At 38.6% G+C, this 15,860-nt stretch overlaps 1 protein-coding gene across 1 annotated transcript; it reads left to right on the plus strand.

Moving 5' to 3' along the window:
* Positions 1–5,067: 5,067 nt before the first annotated feature.
* On the plus strand, positions 5,068–15,124 carry RRH (retinal pigment epithelium-derived rhodopsin homolog). The gene is made up of 7 exons (XM_058838840.1): positions 5,068–5,276; positions 8,632–8,822; positions 10,390–10,489; positions 11,153–11,306; positions 11,669–11,837; positions 13,915–14,093; positions 14,995–15,124. The coding sequence occupies exons 1-7, from the start codon at positions 5,171–5,173 to the stop codon at positions 15,122–15,124; spliced, it is 1,029 nt and encodes a 342-aa protein (XP_058694823.1). The 5' UTR covers positions 5,068–5,170.
* Positions 15,125–15,860: the final 736 nt, after the last annotated feature.

The raw sequence follows: 15,860 nt of genomic DNA on the forward strand, positions 1-15,860 counted from the left end.
ATGAGGATTATTGGAAAGGTAGTGACTGTGTCTTCCTAAGGATGGATGAGGCCAGGGTGCCTCTCTGCCCTGGAACTTTGGAATTAAAATCGATGAAAATAGAACTTCCCTGGATTTCTTTCAGCTCAAGCCAGGAGTCTGTTCACAGACTCTCCTACCAAGGACTTTTGAAAGGGGCCTGTAGAGTAATCTATGTGCAAGTATTTTGCACGTCTTGTTCAGTGTGAAAAAGGTTCCTTTCAGAATTGATTGTACTGTTACACTTCTTAATTGATGAATGCAGTAACAGGCAGTTTAATTATGTTAGCCTTCTGCTTAATAAAGGTAACAAAACACCGAATGATGATTTTCTGCTAGGTCTGCTTTTGTGAGAAGAAGCTGAGTCTACTCTTAACCCCAGGAAATGAGGGATTCCAGGTGTTTTTTTTCCTGGTATTGCTACAAGCCTAGCTTTAGCCAGGTCAGTTAAATCCAGAGCTGTGAGAATGATTAGGCTTTTGTTGCTATGCAGTGCTAGGCCTAAGTGTGTCAGAGCTTTGACTCGAGGCTTTGTAAAATTGTCTTTTATCTAAATTCTTTGCAAGTAATTGCATTTTGGGCATTCCACGTTGCAGCTGAACAAGAGAAACCAAGTGCAGCTGCACTGTCAGGACTTTTGTCATGTTTGCAGCTGTACTGTGCAGGGTTTCTTCACTGATGCTTCAATAGCAGGCAGCTGGCTCAGATCTTCTTTCCTTATTGTTCTGACTTTAGACGACTAACATTAGACAGTCCTCACTCTTATACCCAAATTCATGCTGCTCTTCAGGGACATGCTTTTTCCCAGGGTCTCAGAAATCTCCTGCCATGACCTGTGAAGTGCAGGGTGTGACAGGCAGCGTTTGGCTGCAGGCAGTGTTGCCTGGCAGCCCAGGAGCAGATGTGTGCTGCATCTCTCAGCAGATGGAGCAGTGAGTCAGCCTGAGGCGTTGCAAGAGCAAAGCAAAGGCTTTGACCTCTGTATGCAGAGGGGCTAAACAGCAATATCCATTGCAGCTCTGGAGGAAAGATTGGCCTCTTGATTACAGGGAAGAGATTGCAGTCCCAATGGACAAATGCATGAGGAGCATTATGGCATGGCCTACATATACTAATAATGCTGGATGGATTTTATGCAAATATCCAGAGAAAATTTATAATCTTATATCTCCACAAAGGTTCTAGGATGTTCTTAGGATGGAAAAATCATATGAGGAAACTGGATGTGTTTTCCATATGCTGGTGCCTTTTTTTCCTTCTCCATTCTGGGGAAGGGGTTATTTGCAAGGCACATTCAGTCCCTGTTCTGTGTTGTCTTCTCTGTGTCATGGTGTGACCCTGCTCTCCTAATATAAGTAAGATGCTAACAATAATAGATCAAAATTCAGTCTCAAAAAAATTAAGACATCTTGTTTGCAGTGTAATGCTATAACAAATTAAGACAGAGGTCCCCTAATTTTATATGACACTTTTCTGTCAGTCTTGAGCTTCTAATTCAAATTCTAGCTCTGAGTCTGTTACAGTGCTCCTGGTCCTAGTAAGTGAAATGTTCAGGTTTTATTTATATCTGTAATTACAGATGCTCTGTGCTGCTGCTGCTGCAGAGAATAGGCGAGGGGCTCACAGGTACTGTGGCAGAAATGGCAAATTTCAAGGAGTTGTAGTGTCTGGGGAAGAAAAGTCACAGTGCAGTCTGAAGTGAGGGGAGTTGGGGGTAAGGTGTTAGTGTAAGCTCTGGATGACAGTTTGGTGTTCCCTGTCTTCATTCCCCTTTCTGGTAGCCTTTGGAGCACGTAGCTGGACCATCTAAATAGCTTCTCACCTGCCACCTGCTCCAGCAGCACAAGGGCAGTTGCTGTCCCGGATGTTCCTTTGAAGCTCACGTGGATTTCAGAGCAGCTCAGTATGCAGCAGTAGTGCTGTCACCTACCCGTGTCCTCCTCCACTGCCATGGCAGTGTTTGACCCAGTGTAGGGTCAGACTTCCAGCTGATTGTGAAACTGGCACCTGGTGCATCACCAGGATCAGATTGCTAACAAGTAGAGGACCTGGCGCCTTTTGTCCGTGCCACAGCAAAATTGTGGGGGTATTTTTTTTTTGTATTTGGGATCTAAATCCTTAAACAGAGGGTACTACATGGAGGTGTATTATAAAGTTTAAATCGTTACCAATTGAAAACAGCTTTACTGCCCCTGCATTCCTTGCAGAGCTGTTTATTTTCCTTGTGTTTTCTGCAGATGCTGGGATAGGGTAGCTCCATGTAGTTCACAGATTTGCTATGTTACTTAGAAAAATTTGATGAAGTGCAGAAAATAATTGGATATTTATATGTAAGTCTGCAATATGGGCAGTTGTAGAACAGGAAGGATTTTCTCTGGCACTGACTTGTATATGTGGATGTTTGCCTGAAGAAATGCTGGACTACCACACATGTACTGGTGTGAAGTAATTTTCAGTTGTGTAAAGCATTGTCTTGGAAAGAAACAGTTTATTAAAAAAAATTAAAAATTTAATTAAAAAATTAATTAAAAAAAAGCATAACTATTGTGTGATGTGTGGCAAGTAAAAATCTTAGTGGAGTCATGCATTTTTAGGGTTGTCAGCTGAAAATCTCTATAGAGTGAAACTTTTCTAACCAACAGTTTAAGTCTAGTAAAAATCTCTGCAACTTTTCTCTCTGACAAACAAGGGGAAAGAAGTAAGTTATTAATTTGTTTTTCTCGGGGTTTGAACCACTTGCATCCGTTTGGGAGAAGATTAAAGGGACATTTTGCCTTAGAGAGCGCTCCAGCAGTGAAGAGCATAGGAAACGTGGGAGGGGTTGGGTTTGGGGTGGGTTTGTAGCGGGCTGACTGCTGGAAATAGGAAGAGGGTTGGGGTTGGTTTTGCTTTCCAATTTATTTTTAATGCAAAAGGTACATACATTTATCTACTCACATCATTCATGCGTTTTTTACATATTTTACATATAACAGACAGCAGCATGCTACACCTCACATTGCATTGCCCCACATATCTATAGAGATACAAGCAAATTGAAGAATGGATTTAAATAGATGTTACGTTTTGCTACTGATCTGGGACAAGTGGGAAGGAAAAGCATCACTTGATTTTATAAAGTGCCTGTCTGACACCTGTAAAGCTATGTTATTGAAGGATAAAAATAGCCTGAGGTTTTGGATTTTATATTCTTATACCTGTATTTATAAGCAATGTGGTAGGACATATTTTACCTGGCTTAGAAGCTGTGGAATTTTTTTTATACTTCAATATTTAATTTCCTGTTTGATCTTTTTGGCTTTATTTTATGAACTACAATGTTCCAGAAAAAAAATACTTTTGATGATGTTTGCCTTTAGTTTTGACTTTTCTCTGTCAATTCTAGTTGCTGTAAAATTAATCAAATTTGAGAAAAGACAGATACAATTGGTACCTAGGATAGACTGAATGTATTAGAAAGTTATATTTAAATCAGCAAGTATAAAATTTCTTTTGTTAATTGCTACTATGCATCTAGAATCCTATCTGAGTAAAAATTTCTGAGACATTCAACATTGTAAGCTCTGACTTCTGTGGAATCTGCAGGGTCTGAGGTGCTTTTGAAAATCTTGCCAAAGTGTCAGAGGAGGAAAGCAAACATAAAACTATTGCCATGTCTTTATCTTTCAGGGCAGGACAATGTTGCACGAGGGAAGTGGCTTCATTGCCAAACAGATCATCTTTCCTTTCAGAACCCTCCCACCCTGTTCCTGCCTAATCTCTTCTGACAGGAAAAACACTGTAATAATACAAATACCGTGAGAGCTGTGAGTGTAGATGTGGGGCATTAAAGAAAACATTTGTTCGTAGGACTGTGATGTGAAATCGTGTGTAATCATAATGATGACTAAATGCTGCGACTGCCCAAGTTTCTATAAAAATTTTCATACCTTTAGGTTTAAAAGAAAGATGCAGAATGTTTGTTTTGGAGAACTGAGGAAGGGAACACTCTATGAATATTTCAGAGGTTAGAGAACAGACAGCTCTTCAGGTATACTTTCTATGGGATGACTGCATTCCTGTGTCTCTGTACCCTTACCGCTGCTCTGAAGGCCCAGCCCTAGCCTGGGACCTGCCTGACCTGCCTGACCTGCCTGTGAACCACACACAACTGAAGAACCACTGGTGCTCATCTTTGTCACTTTTACACCCAGTATGAATACTGACTGGAGGCAAAAACTGTGTGAGGCAGGACTGAGGGAGGGCAGCTGCTTTCTGGTAGTGGCTATCAGAAATTCACTGGGTATTATTGCAGCTATCGTTATGCATGCTTTCTTAAAGTCTTTGCTTTGGTGTGCTGGTACCTGATCGTTGAAGAGAAGGAAACATGAGCTTTTGCTGCTCAAGTCTTTGAAAAATGCCCAGTAAGATGCTTTGGAAAATTTGCCCAAAGTAAGCTTTTGTGTATTGTGTTTAGGAGAGTGAAGCATATTCAACAACCATTTTCTATAGACCAGGCTATTTTAGAAACATAGCGACTGAGTTTTCTGAAAGTCATGTTTTGCTTAGGAGAATACTGGAATGTGTTTTTCTTGTGTCTTTGTCAGAGAGTTTAAATCAAACAAAGAACCTCAAAGAAGTAAGTCTTTAAAGATTTGAAGGGATGTGCTTTAGATAAATGTATCTTGTTTTTAAGGAAACTGACATTTGTGTCTTCATGTTGTACTGCAGGTTTTTGTGCTTTGCGTGATGATGGGAATTAGTTCCAAGCCAGGCTGATGATTGATTGAACTGAGTCAACTTTTGTTGAGGTTTCCAAAGCATTGCACAAGAGGTTTGAGGGGAGAAAGTTTGGGGGCATGTGACCGTTAATCTCATTAGCAGTAAGACTGAAGTTTAAGCATACTGTTCAAAATTCACTCTGTTCTGTGCTGCTCTTTGTTTTAATTAACAATCTCCTGCATAGATTGGGAGCGTAAACTTCTTTCCACTTTAGTCCAATTAAATCATGCTTGGAAGCTGTCAATGGTGGGGGGAACTCCTCCCTACCCCCCTTCTTTTAATTTTTCAGTGAGTCCGTTGAATAATGAAAGAATTTTCCTGACAGGGTTTTGTAGTGTTTCCTCTTCTTGATGAATTATTGCAGAGGATAGACGACAGTCTTTTGTCGAAAATGCATTGGAATGACTCATCCAATTCCTCAGAAAGTGACAATGAAGCTCATTCAGCCTTCACACAGACTGAGCACAACATAGTTGCAGCTTATTTAATAACAGCAGGTATGGGCATTGGCAAATTGTTGCGTAACTTTTTAAAATAGAACTTGTAGATCTGAATGCTCATTTCGTACAGTAACCGTGATGGTATTTCATTTTGTATTGGACAGCTGTCTGATGGCTTTTCTCCATGTTTACTGACAAGTTAGCAATCAGCTGCCTGACTGAAATATGCAGAAACATCTGAAGTGTGCAGAATCTAAGTTTTCTGCTCTATATTTGAAGGCATCATCGTGTCTCAAAAAATACATTTTGTTGATATGTAATTATAGAAGAGAGTGAGAATTAGTTTCTGCCAGCTTGCAAAAGAGATAAAAATAGGGCATAGCTGTCACATCTTGCATTTTTCTGTGATGTGCTCAAAGCTATCTTGAGATTTCTCCTGGGCCACATGTTTGTAGTAATATATGTGTAGTCTGAGCATGTGAGCGAGTGTCTGTTAGGGGGATGTAAGGGGAAGGGTTGGAATGTGACTTAGAGGGAGGGAGCTGGTCATTAATCAGAGAAGAGCAGATTCCAGCTGCAGCTGTATTTTTCACCAATGACATGTGTTAGAATCTAAGTCACATCATGTTTGTTCCCTGTGACTGCAGTGGTCTTTGGCTAAACTTGAATGATTATACAATTGTTTTTATTCTCTCCTTAAAAACTTATTGTATAACCACAATTTCTTCAGTAGTACTTTTCTGAAGCAGAGAGTGCCATAATAATGAAATATCCACCTAACCAAAACTGAAGCCTACTGTGTTTAAAAACAGGCCTTCTATATCTTTATTACGGAAAATCAAATCAGTTTAGTCATTATTCATTGACTATACCATAAATTTTCCCATGTTGTAGTTAGATTTTAAAATACTTTAAAATATTAATGTATTTTACATTTACGTATCACTGATAGTTGGAGTTTTTTTAGCATACATGTCTGAAGTGGTGAGTATCAAATTGCTGCTCTGGAAAAGTGGGTATGTTTGGATCCAATAATTTATTTAAGATCTTTGGAGAAATTAGTAGAACAGCTACACAGAGCAATAGGCTTCTTAAGAAGCTGTAAATAGATAAATAATGGTCAAGTATTGGAAATAGATATACCTCTTATACTTTCATTAAAATTGATTATGTAGTATGTGACAAGGTGATATTTTCTGATAGTTTTGACCAGCTGATGTTCAGGATCAAAGCTGTCATTGGTGATCATAGGTTATCAATGGAATTAGCCAGAATCAACCCAGCTCTTCTTTCTAAATCTTGCATGGAAATTAAATCACTTGTGAGAAAAAAAAAGTTGGATTACTTTGTGGTTTTAGGTTTTTTTCATTTTTTATTTCTAATTATAGTTGGGGGAGTCTAATAAATCTTTACTTTCTTAATGAGAAATGTTTTTGACAATGAAGTCCATAAAATATTTGAAAGCATGATTGATTGCTTTGCAAAAGCCTTACCACAGCAAATTTCACATCTGGAAGACTTAAGCCTTGTTAATAAGTATAAGTATAAGAATAAGAATGAAGTCTGGGTACAATGTTCGTCATTATGCCACTCTTTAAAAGATTTAGGTGTTGTTTTCTGAGAAGGAGGTAATTGTTAAGCATTACGCATGTCAGTGTATTCATATCTGTAATGGAAAGAGGGATACTCAGGCTGCAGCAAGCTATGCTGCCTCATGGGTGTCTTTCTGCTAATAGTGATGAAATGCTCTGGTATTTTAAAATGCCAGCTGGAAAGGTAAATTACAAGTTATACATGTATAGCTGATTTTTTTTTTACTTTGACGCTACTACCCAACATTGCCATGCCCACCCTAGACTATGTCTCTAAGCACCATATCTACACATTACAAGGGATGGCAACTCAACCAGTTTGTTGGACAGCCTTTTCCAGTGCTTGATAAGCCTTTCAGTGAAGAATTTTTTCCTAATATCCAAAAGTACTCTTCCCTGGTGCAACTTGAGGCCATTTCCTCTCACCCTATAGCTTGTTCCTTGGCAAAAGAGACCAACTCCCATCTGGCTTCACCCTCCTTTCAGGTGGTTGTAGAGAACGATAAGGTCACCTTAACCCTCCTTTTCTCCAGGCTGAACAAACCTGGCTCCCTCAGCTGCTCCTCAAAAGATTTGTGCTCCAGCACTTTGACCAGCTTCAATGCTCTTTTAATGGATGCTGCTTAACTGCTGCCTGGAGAAACTTCATTCATCTGCTTGACCCGTTCCTCAGAAGCAGAGAAGAGAGAATTTCTTGTATCCACATGTTTTTTTCTCACTTTATTCAAGATGGAATCCATCTTCCATCTTCTATTTTGTTCTTTGAAACATTCTTTTTTTTTCCTCTACTATTAGTTTATTTTAGTGATAGTGACATTTTTAATGAATATAGGTTCCACTTTTTCATCTGTTTTTTGTTTTTTCCCCTCTCCCCGCCCCCTTACTTTTAGGACTGGACACTGAATTATGAAATTTAAGTGTGTCTAGAAGGATCTTTTCTTCACTCTGAGGGTGTAAGTTTGCAGTCCTGTTGTATGTCAGATTTCATTATTGGTAGCTGTAGTATCTGTTAAAACATGCCTCCTAAGAAGCCTTTATTATTAAATTTGTAAATCTCCTTTGCTCCCTCTCTCCCAAGAGAAGACATGCTATCTGTCAACAGGAGAGCTGACAGAACTGTCACTGCAAGTGGTTTTTTTACTATGGTGTTCATTTCAGATCAGATCCTCAGCTCCTTGTTTATTTAAATTTTAGGAGTGCATAGGAACAGTGCCATTCCTGAAATGTGGGAGTAGATGAATATAATAGATGATGCCATCTGTGTGACCGACCAAAAGATGTCTCCAACAGGAGACCTGCACCTGAGAACAGACATGTTTGGTGGTGTTAAAAGAGAGATAGCCAAGGGTTAATTATCATTTTGCCTCATTTGATTTTAAAATTACTGAATCTCAGGGTTTGGCAGGGGCCTTCTGCTACATCAGGTGTATAAGCTTTTTTTCCAATACTTTTTTTTTTGTTGGTCACCAACCTGCATTCTTCTTTACCATGGAGGTCAGCACTGTACTTTGTGGCCAGAGTGTTTCGAGTGTAATCCTAGATACATTTGAATTTCTGCTATGCTTGTTCTCATTGCATCAGAAGTCTTGGGTTTGGCAATTCTCCACTGTTGGTGCTTACTGAATCCGTCTGAAGTTTGCCTAATTGGAAAAGCTTTTTTCTCCTTTTCTATGGTGTCTATCCTCTTTGGAAAATTTTACTTGACTGAAAAGAAGTATTTTTTGGGACTTGCGTATTACAATAGACTTAATTTTCTTCTGCATATGTATTACTGACTGGTATGTACCTTTTGTAAAGTTTTCCTTTTTCTGTTTTTACAGGAGTGATAAGCATTTTCAGTAACATTGTTGTGTTAGGCATCTTTGTTAAGTACAAGGAGCTTCGGACAGCAACCAACGCAATTATTATCAACTTGGCTTTTACTGATATTGGTGTTAGTGGCATTGGTTACCCCATGTCTGCTGCCTCAGACCTGCATGGAAGCTGGAAATTTGGATATACCGGATGCCAGGTATTGCAATTCTGTTAGAGACAAAGTTTTCAGCACTTAAAATCAAACTGAGAAATAAGAAATGGCTCTACCTCCTGTTATTTTAAAAGGTAAGGTGGAGATGCAGAATGATCCAGAACTCTGGACCTGAAGCTGATGTTCTGTGATGTCAGCAATTTCTGGAGACAGTATTTTGTGTGAATTTCACTTTAATGTTTTCAGATTGTAAATACAAGCTTAAAGTGTAATCTTATATTTATCAACTAGACATTTTAAAATAGCTTTAAGAAGGCTTACAAAATCAAATCCTGAAATAGAGATGGTTATAGTAGCAGAGGCACATTTGATGATTTTGCTGATAGCTAAAAAGCTTCTATTGTGGCTACTGTGTTGATGGTGAGCTTGGCAGATCTTGGTGAGTTCTGCTTGGCAAATGCATGTCCCTTTTGGATGGGACCTAATAGGATATCCAGAATGAACGCCTCTAAGGCTTTTGGTCTCCATTAAAGATTTAGCCTATCTTTAAGAGCTGTCTATTAAGAATAGGCTGACTGAAAAATGTATACTTCCATAGCAGAGATAGTGGCCTTTGCTCACTGTGTATTGTCATTTTAGTTTATATTATTGATAGACTGTTGGGCTTAAGTGCCCAGGAATATGAGGAGTGATGTGAAGGCATATACTGAAAATGTGTCCTAAGGCAAATATTTTGGACATTTTTGTAATGGATACTTATCACAATCAGACATCACTTGCCTCAGTAGACAGTACCTTCAAGCTCAAAATTCAGTCATTGTTTGGCAGGAAACCTCACTTTTAACATTTTTGGGTTTGGATTGACTTGTGGTGTGTTCAGGTTGTTGAGAGATCTCACTGATTTGATAATTAAGACCACTTGAAGCAGAACTCATGTCAAGCTAAACCAAATGAATCCTGTGATCTGAGATGTCTGAATGCCATGTGTTTCTGTTATAACTGCTGGTGTCATGTGCTCTGGCTCAGGGCTCTGTATTACTGGGGTGCCAGTGGTAACACAGCTCTCCCAGTCATCCTTCCTGGTCAGGATTCCCATGGCATGACGGGGCAGATGCATTTGGAGCATGCTGGGATTGCTCTGTGCAAAAGATCTGACACACAAAAATGGAGCCTGAGGGGGTAAATCAGTGAGCCATATATGTGAAATCATCACAACAGATGAAAGAGTGATAATTCAAAACCTCACATGTGCTAAAGCTGTAACTCTTTCTGTTGGACTAAATGCTCCTCAGGTTTCCATAATATATATTGAAAACATGAAATAAACCCCTCCAAATTTCTGAATCTCAAAATTTTCTTATTGAAGGACAGTGTTTCTTTGATTTTGAGACTGCTGTCTTTAGGATTTCTAATGTTCACACAAGCAGGTGCTTTTGAAATGTTTACTTTTTAATGAGCCACCTTCAAATTTCCTGTACTGCATTAAGACCTTCAAGACCTTGTTTATGGAAGAGAACTCTGGCTGAATTGTGTTGACTCAGTACACAGGTTTATGCTTGTATCTTTGAAAGATTTCTCAGACATTATTTTCTTGCTTGTGTTTTAATTTCAGATCTATGCTGCCTTAAATATCTTTTTTGGGATGGCGAGTATTGGTTTGCTGACTGTTGTTGCTGTTGATCGTTACCTGACCATCTGCAGGCCTGACATAGGTACTGGCTTAGGGTCAAAACTGAGTCACCATTGGGAGGAATAAAATTTGATTTGATTATATTGCTTTCTCATGAATGACTCCATAGTTACAGTGTTGGGTGGAACTTGAACCTACAGTACCTGGTTAAGTAAGTTACTTAGTTGGCATACTGCTCATTAAAGTGAAAAATTCATCATTAGGCTGTTACTCTGTTTATAAATTATGTTTTTATGGCCATTTTCAGTCTTTAGAGGGCCACATCCATACAGAGAAGCACACAAAAAGCCTCTGTCTGTGTGAGGTTTTGACCTCTGTCAAGCAGGTGTGTGCCTCTATTGTTAATATCACCCTGGATGTTTTTCTCTCCTCTGTTAAAGCTGTAACAGTTAACTCCTGCCCTGCAGTTTTCAAAGGATGTACTTGAATGCAATGTTGCATAATAAGCTTTTGGCCTGGGGATGGGGTCAGGTACTGCCTGTATGCTGAGTTGGAAAGGGTGATGGTGTTCAAGTGGCTTGGAGATGTCAGTCAGCAGTATGAAACAGTGTTTGGGACTGGGAGCCTTGGGAAGGGTCTTTATTAGCTCGATATGTGCTTGCTGGAAGCCACTTGTCACTCTAGTTTGACACTGGAAAGAAGTGGCAGATGAGAGCTGTTTGTGACTGTCTGTGCTTGGCTGCAGGAAGAAGAATGACCACCCGTAGCTATGCCACTCTCATCCTTGCTGCTTGGATAAATGCAGTTTTCTGGTCTTCCATGCCTACTGCAGGCTGGGCCAGCTACGCTCCAGACCCCACTGGAGCAACGTGCACAGTGAACTGGAGGAAAAATGATGCGTAAGATTCCCCCTCATGCTTTATTTTAACTTGTTGGCTCACTGAAGTCTAAGATTGTTTAATTCAGCGCTGTAGGAGCATAACTTCTTTCTGAAGTATGAAGCAAAATTTTTAACAATAATTTAAAGCAATAAAAATAACGTAGAGCAAGTTTAGAAAAAAACCCCATAGGAGTTGAGATATGCTTCAAACTTCAATGCTTGTAGTTTCTAATAAAAAAAAAAGTAGCTAAAGAAAATTTTCCTTATTATTTCAGAGCTTCTTACAAAATGTCATAATCAAAGCAAAATACCAAATTCTTTGGTAACTTTTCCTGGATGGCTATTTGTAAGTTACTCTGTTTTGTTTTTCTGTCTTATCAGGTCCTTTATTTCCTACACAATGAGTGTAATTGCTGTTAATTTTGTTGTGCCCTTAACAGTCATGTTTTACTGTTATTACAATGTTTCCCGGACAATGAAACAATATGCCAGCAGTAACTGCCTGGAGAGCATTAACATAGATTGGTCTGACCAAGTAGATGTGACAAAGGTAAAGTAGTAAATGTTTTCTTTTAAGCATGCTCTTTGTTTTAAAGTCCTATTGTCAAAGGAATGGTGCAGCCTTTTAAGCATTTTGGTTTCATACATTCCCCCTTTCCTTTTATACTAAATATTAGCTGGTACTGAGCCTTGGTAAGAACTCTTAGCTTGACTTACCACACTAGATTCTTTATTTTTGGTCTAGTACCCTTTCCAGATAAATAGCTACTTTGAAGGCTGGGAGCACTGTGAATTTTCCTGGCCTTTCTCCTCTGTCATTACCTAGAAGTGCACCTCCAAGGTGCCCTAGGAGGACTTTTGCTCTGTGTCTGCAGAGTCCTTAGGCTTCCTGCTTGGTTCACAGATGTGTCTGGTCTGAAATGGATTGGTAAGTCTCAATTGAACTTGTGGCCTGGGAATGAGAGTGCATTTCCAGCTCCCAAGATGTGTATTCCAATCCCTTGTTCTTTTCAGTCTATTGAGCTTATCTCTTATGTAAGCAGTAGGAAATGTGAGTTATGGCATGAAATGATATATACTGCCTGGAAGGCTGACATTCTTTTAATGTATAAAAGTCCTTGAGAAATCTTGAAGTTCACCAGCTCCTTTGATTTTGTGTAAAGATGTGATTTATGGTTAGGCATGATGAAAAAATGTGAGAGAATTGGGCAGAAGAGTATGTACCTATGTTTTTGAATTACTTATCAGTGCAAACAGCATTCCTTGGAAAACTTTCTCCTTGCTAAGTTCTGAAGAATAGTATTTCTACCTTAAAAGACTAATTTGAGTGTTTTACTTCTGTGAAGAACTTTCAGAATACTTGAAACTGAGGATTCAGTTAAAAATTTAAACTCATGTTTGTGAAGAAAATGCATTTTTTCTATTTTTCAGTTGAAGATACTAAGTTTAATGAAAAAGAAAAAAAAAATCTTTGGAGTTAAGCAAAAAGAAAAAAATTAATGCTTTGGAGTTAAGCAATATCCTTCTTTAGAACTGGACTGCTATCTGCTTTTTGCAAATTAGCATCCTTTAAGCTTTCTGTGTGCCAAACATCTAAATGAAAAACTTCTTACTTTTTGGTATTGTGTTTGTATTTAAACAGGGATCTTCTGTGGGAGTCACTCCTTGTGTATTGATTATGCTCTAGAGCAGCTCATTCAAAGTAGCAGTTTACATCTTTTTTTGATTTTGTTGATCTCTGAAAGACTAATTAGGGGCATAGGTGAGCAGCACTAGGGAGTCCTGTGTGTACACAGCCCTGCAGTTTTTGTTGGTTTTCTAGTGGTTTATTTTGTCCTCTTGATTCATTTGAGATTTCCATTCCAGTTTCCACTACTGATTTATGTCCCTGACAAAATCCAGAAAAGTCTGTCTCAGTTGATAACTCCTCCTACCTTCTACTACCCTCAGTTTGTCACTCTCCAGGTCTGGCTGTGGCATGGCATGTCCTGGGGTGTGAGCCCCAACTTGCCCAGGTTGTTCTCTCTGCAGGCAGGTAGAGAAGACGTGACAGCTCAGATACCTCCTCTGTATCATACTTGAACTTTAATGCTTCATTAAACCAGGCAGACACTTCTGGGTTCCTTAACTATATGTCCTAGAACGTTTACTTTCTTTTATTTAATGGCACCATAATTAAGCCTTATGAAACATGTTTATTAACAGCCTAATTAAATATTTGGCTTACATTTTTGTCTCTGTTCATATTTGTTGTTTGTAATAGCATCACAGAGTGACTTGTTACAGGGGTCATAGTTCATGTGTGAGGTCCTCTCTGGTAATTTAAACTCCTGATGGGCAAATTTAACATAATGATCAGTGCTGATATTGAAGGAATATTGTATGTAATGAAATGACACCATGCCAAACACATGGCAGTGAGGTGTGCTAGTAAATCCCCAAAGTGAGATTTCTGAGTCAGAATGTGTCAGGTGTGCTTCTATTACATTATAATTATATTATGTAATTATATTATATATATTATTTCATTCAGGATAGGTCTGTTTTCACCTGGTGCATGTGCTTTTGTTATGAGGTCTTCATCTTGAGGTAATACTGATTATGTACCTGTTCCTCTTGTTTTACAGATGTCTGTTGTGATGATTATAATGTTCTTGGTGGCATGGTCTCCATATTCTATTGTGTGTTTGTGGTCTTCCTTTGGAGACCCAAAGAAAATTTCTCCTGCGATGGCCATCATAGCTCCTCTCTTCGCAAAATCTTCCACATTCTATAATCCCTGCATTTATGTCATTGCAAACAAAAAGTAAGTGTTCTGAAATTAGTAGCAGTTTATTTCATGATTTTAGTATATCATCTGAGTATAGGAGGATCACCTGTAAAATATGGCAAGCTGATTAGTGAAGAGCAAAGGGTACACCACTGTTAATTTGCTGAAGATGACCTTTTGGACAGGAAGGCCTAAAATAAATTGTTATGATTATCATCAGAACATCCTGAATTGGTACATATTTTTGAGAACATATTAACATAGCTTTTGAAAGTCCCATTTGTGTTTTCTCAAGGGGAGTCAGTATGGAATTTAGATTGCATCAGTAATAGCCTGGTTTTAATGACTGTGGCCAAAGTGTGTTTGTCTTAGTGATGGGTAACTTGTGTAGATTTTCTTGTTTGATTTGGATGTATCATATTCTGATGGATTAGGATGGATTGACCTCTTTCATTAAAGTAAATAGGTTAAGCCTATTCTGATTTGAGCAAGCATAACAAATGCTCTAATCAAGCCAGTGCCTCTGACTGAGGACTGTGTTTTGCAAAGAGGCATTCTTCCTGTCTCTGCTACCAACCTTCAAGCAGAGCCTGTGATCTCTGCCTAGGCAAACGTACCTGAGCCTGCTGGGACAATGGAAAAACATCTGTGTTTTTTCCACATTTTGTAAGTTCATCTTTGTTGTGGCTGTATACTCTCCTGGGATAAACAAAAGCTGCTGTGCTATTTAAGAAATGAAATTAGGTTTACACTCTTTTACTTGGAAGTAAAAAACACCCAGGTCCTTTTCAATTCCAAGTACATGTTTTTTTATTAAGTTCATTCTATTAAAATTGAAAACTGTTGTAATAGTTAAGACCATCTTAACCAATTTTTTCCCTTCTATTTGGTTCTCCAGCTAATGATCTTTCTGTTTTCCCTATCTTGCCCTTTGCAGGTTTCGGAGGGCAATCCTGGCAATGGTGCGATGTCAGACAAGACAAGAGATAACCATAAACAATGCTTTGCCCATGAGTGTATCTCAAAGTGCACTGACATCGCAGAACTCCAGTCATTTGCCTGCATAAGTTACATGGAAAGGAGTGAAATCTGGGTTCAAGTTAATGAATCTTTTTGGACAATTTATTTTTGAATAATAATCTTTCCCAGCTAGCTGTTTTGTGTTAGTCACAGTAATCTTTTTAGAGAAGTTAAGAAGACAAAACCTGCCAAGACTTTAGTTTTTGAGAGTGAGGTTTATGGTCCAGTATTTCTGTCACAAATGAAAAGGGGTAGCAAAGTGGCCACTGTGACTCTTACAGAGTTAGACAAGGTGACAGAGGGGCTAGGAAAGACCAAAGCATGAAGTTCTTAGGTTCAGTAACCCCAGATTTTTCATATGTATTAATTCCTTTCATGAAGTACTTTCCACCAGCTTCCCTTGGAAGTTTTCCAGACTTCAAATATTCTGGATATTCCCTATGGCTCTATATGTCCATACCAAGTGTTCATGTTGATATGCTTTGCAAAGTTCTATTTCTGTGAATATGTTAGGGTGTCAAAATATCTACACTGACCCCATAGAATCTTTTATTAGGTTTTAGGATTTTGAAGGCATTTCAGCATATTTAAAGTATTTTAAAAATTTGACTGGCAGAACCAAATTAATTTGTAGTAAGGACAGCTTTTGTTTTGTAAGTAGATGTTTCTAGTGGTTGTGACTGCACAGCAAATCCTGAAAATGTGACAAAATGTACCCTAAAGCTTCACACTTGTGAGGCACATAAAACTGAGTAAATATTTATGGTAATTTCTCATCACTTC

Source organism: Poecile atricapillus, chromosome 4, assembly GCF_030490865.1.
Source record: "Poecile atricapillus isolate bPoeAtr1 chromosome 4, bPoeAtr1.hap1, whole genome shotgun sequence".
In the NCBI taxonomy this organism is placed as follows: Eukaryota; Metazoa; Chordata; class Aves; order Passeriformes; family Paridae; genus Poecile; species Poecile atricapillus.

Bases quoted from the DNA above. Each gene is read 5' to 3' on its own strand.
- RRH (XM_058838840.1), top strand. From the start codon at position 5,171: ATGCATTGGAATGACTCATCCAATTCCTCAGAAAGTGACAATGAAGCT. The intron at 8,823-10,389 runs GTATTGCAATTC...TTTTAATTTCAG, and splicing joins TTGGATATACCGGATGCCAG to ATCTATGCTGCCTTAAATAT. The intron at 14,094-14,994 runs GTAAGTGTTCTG...TGCCCTTTGCAG, and splicing joins TATGTCATTGCAAACAAAAA to GTTTCGGAGGGCAATCCTGG.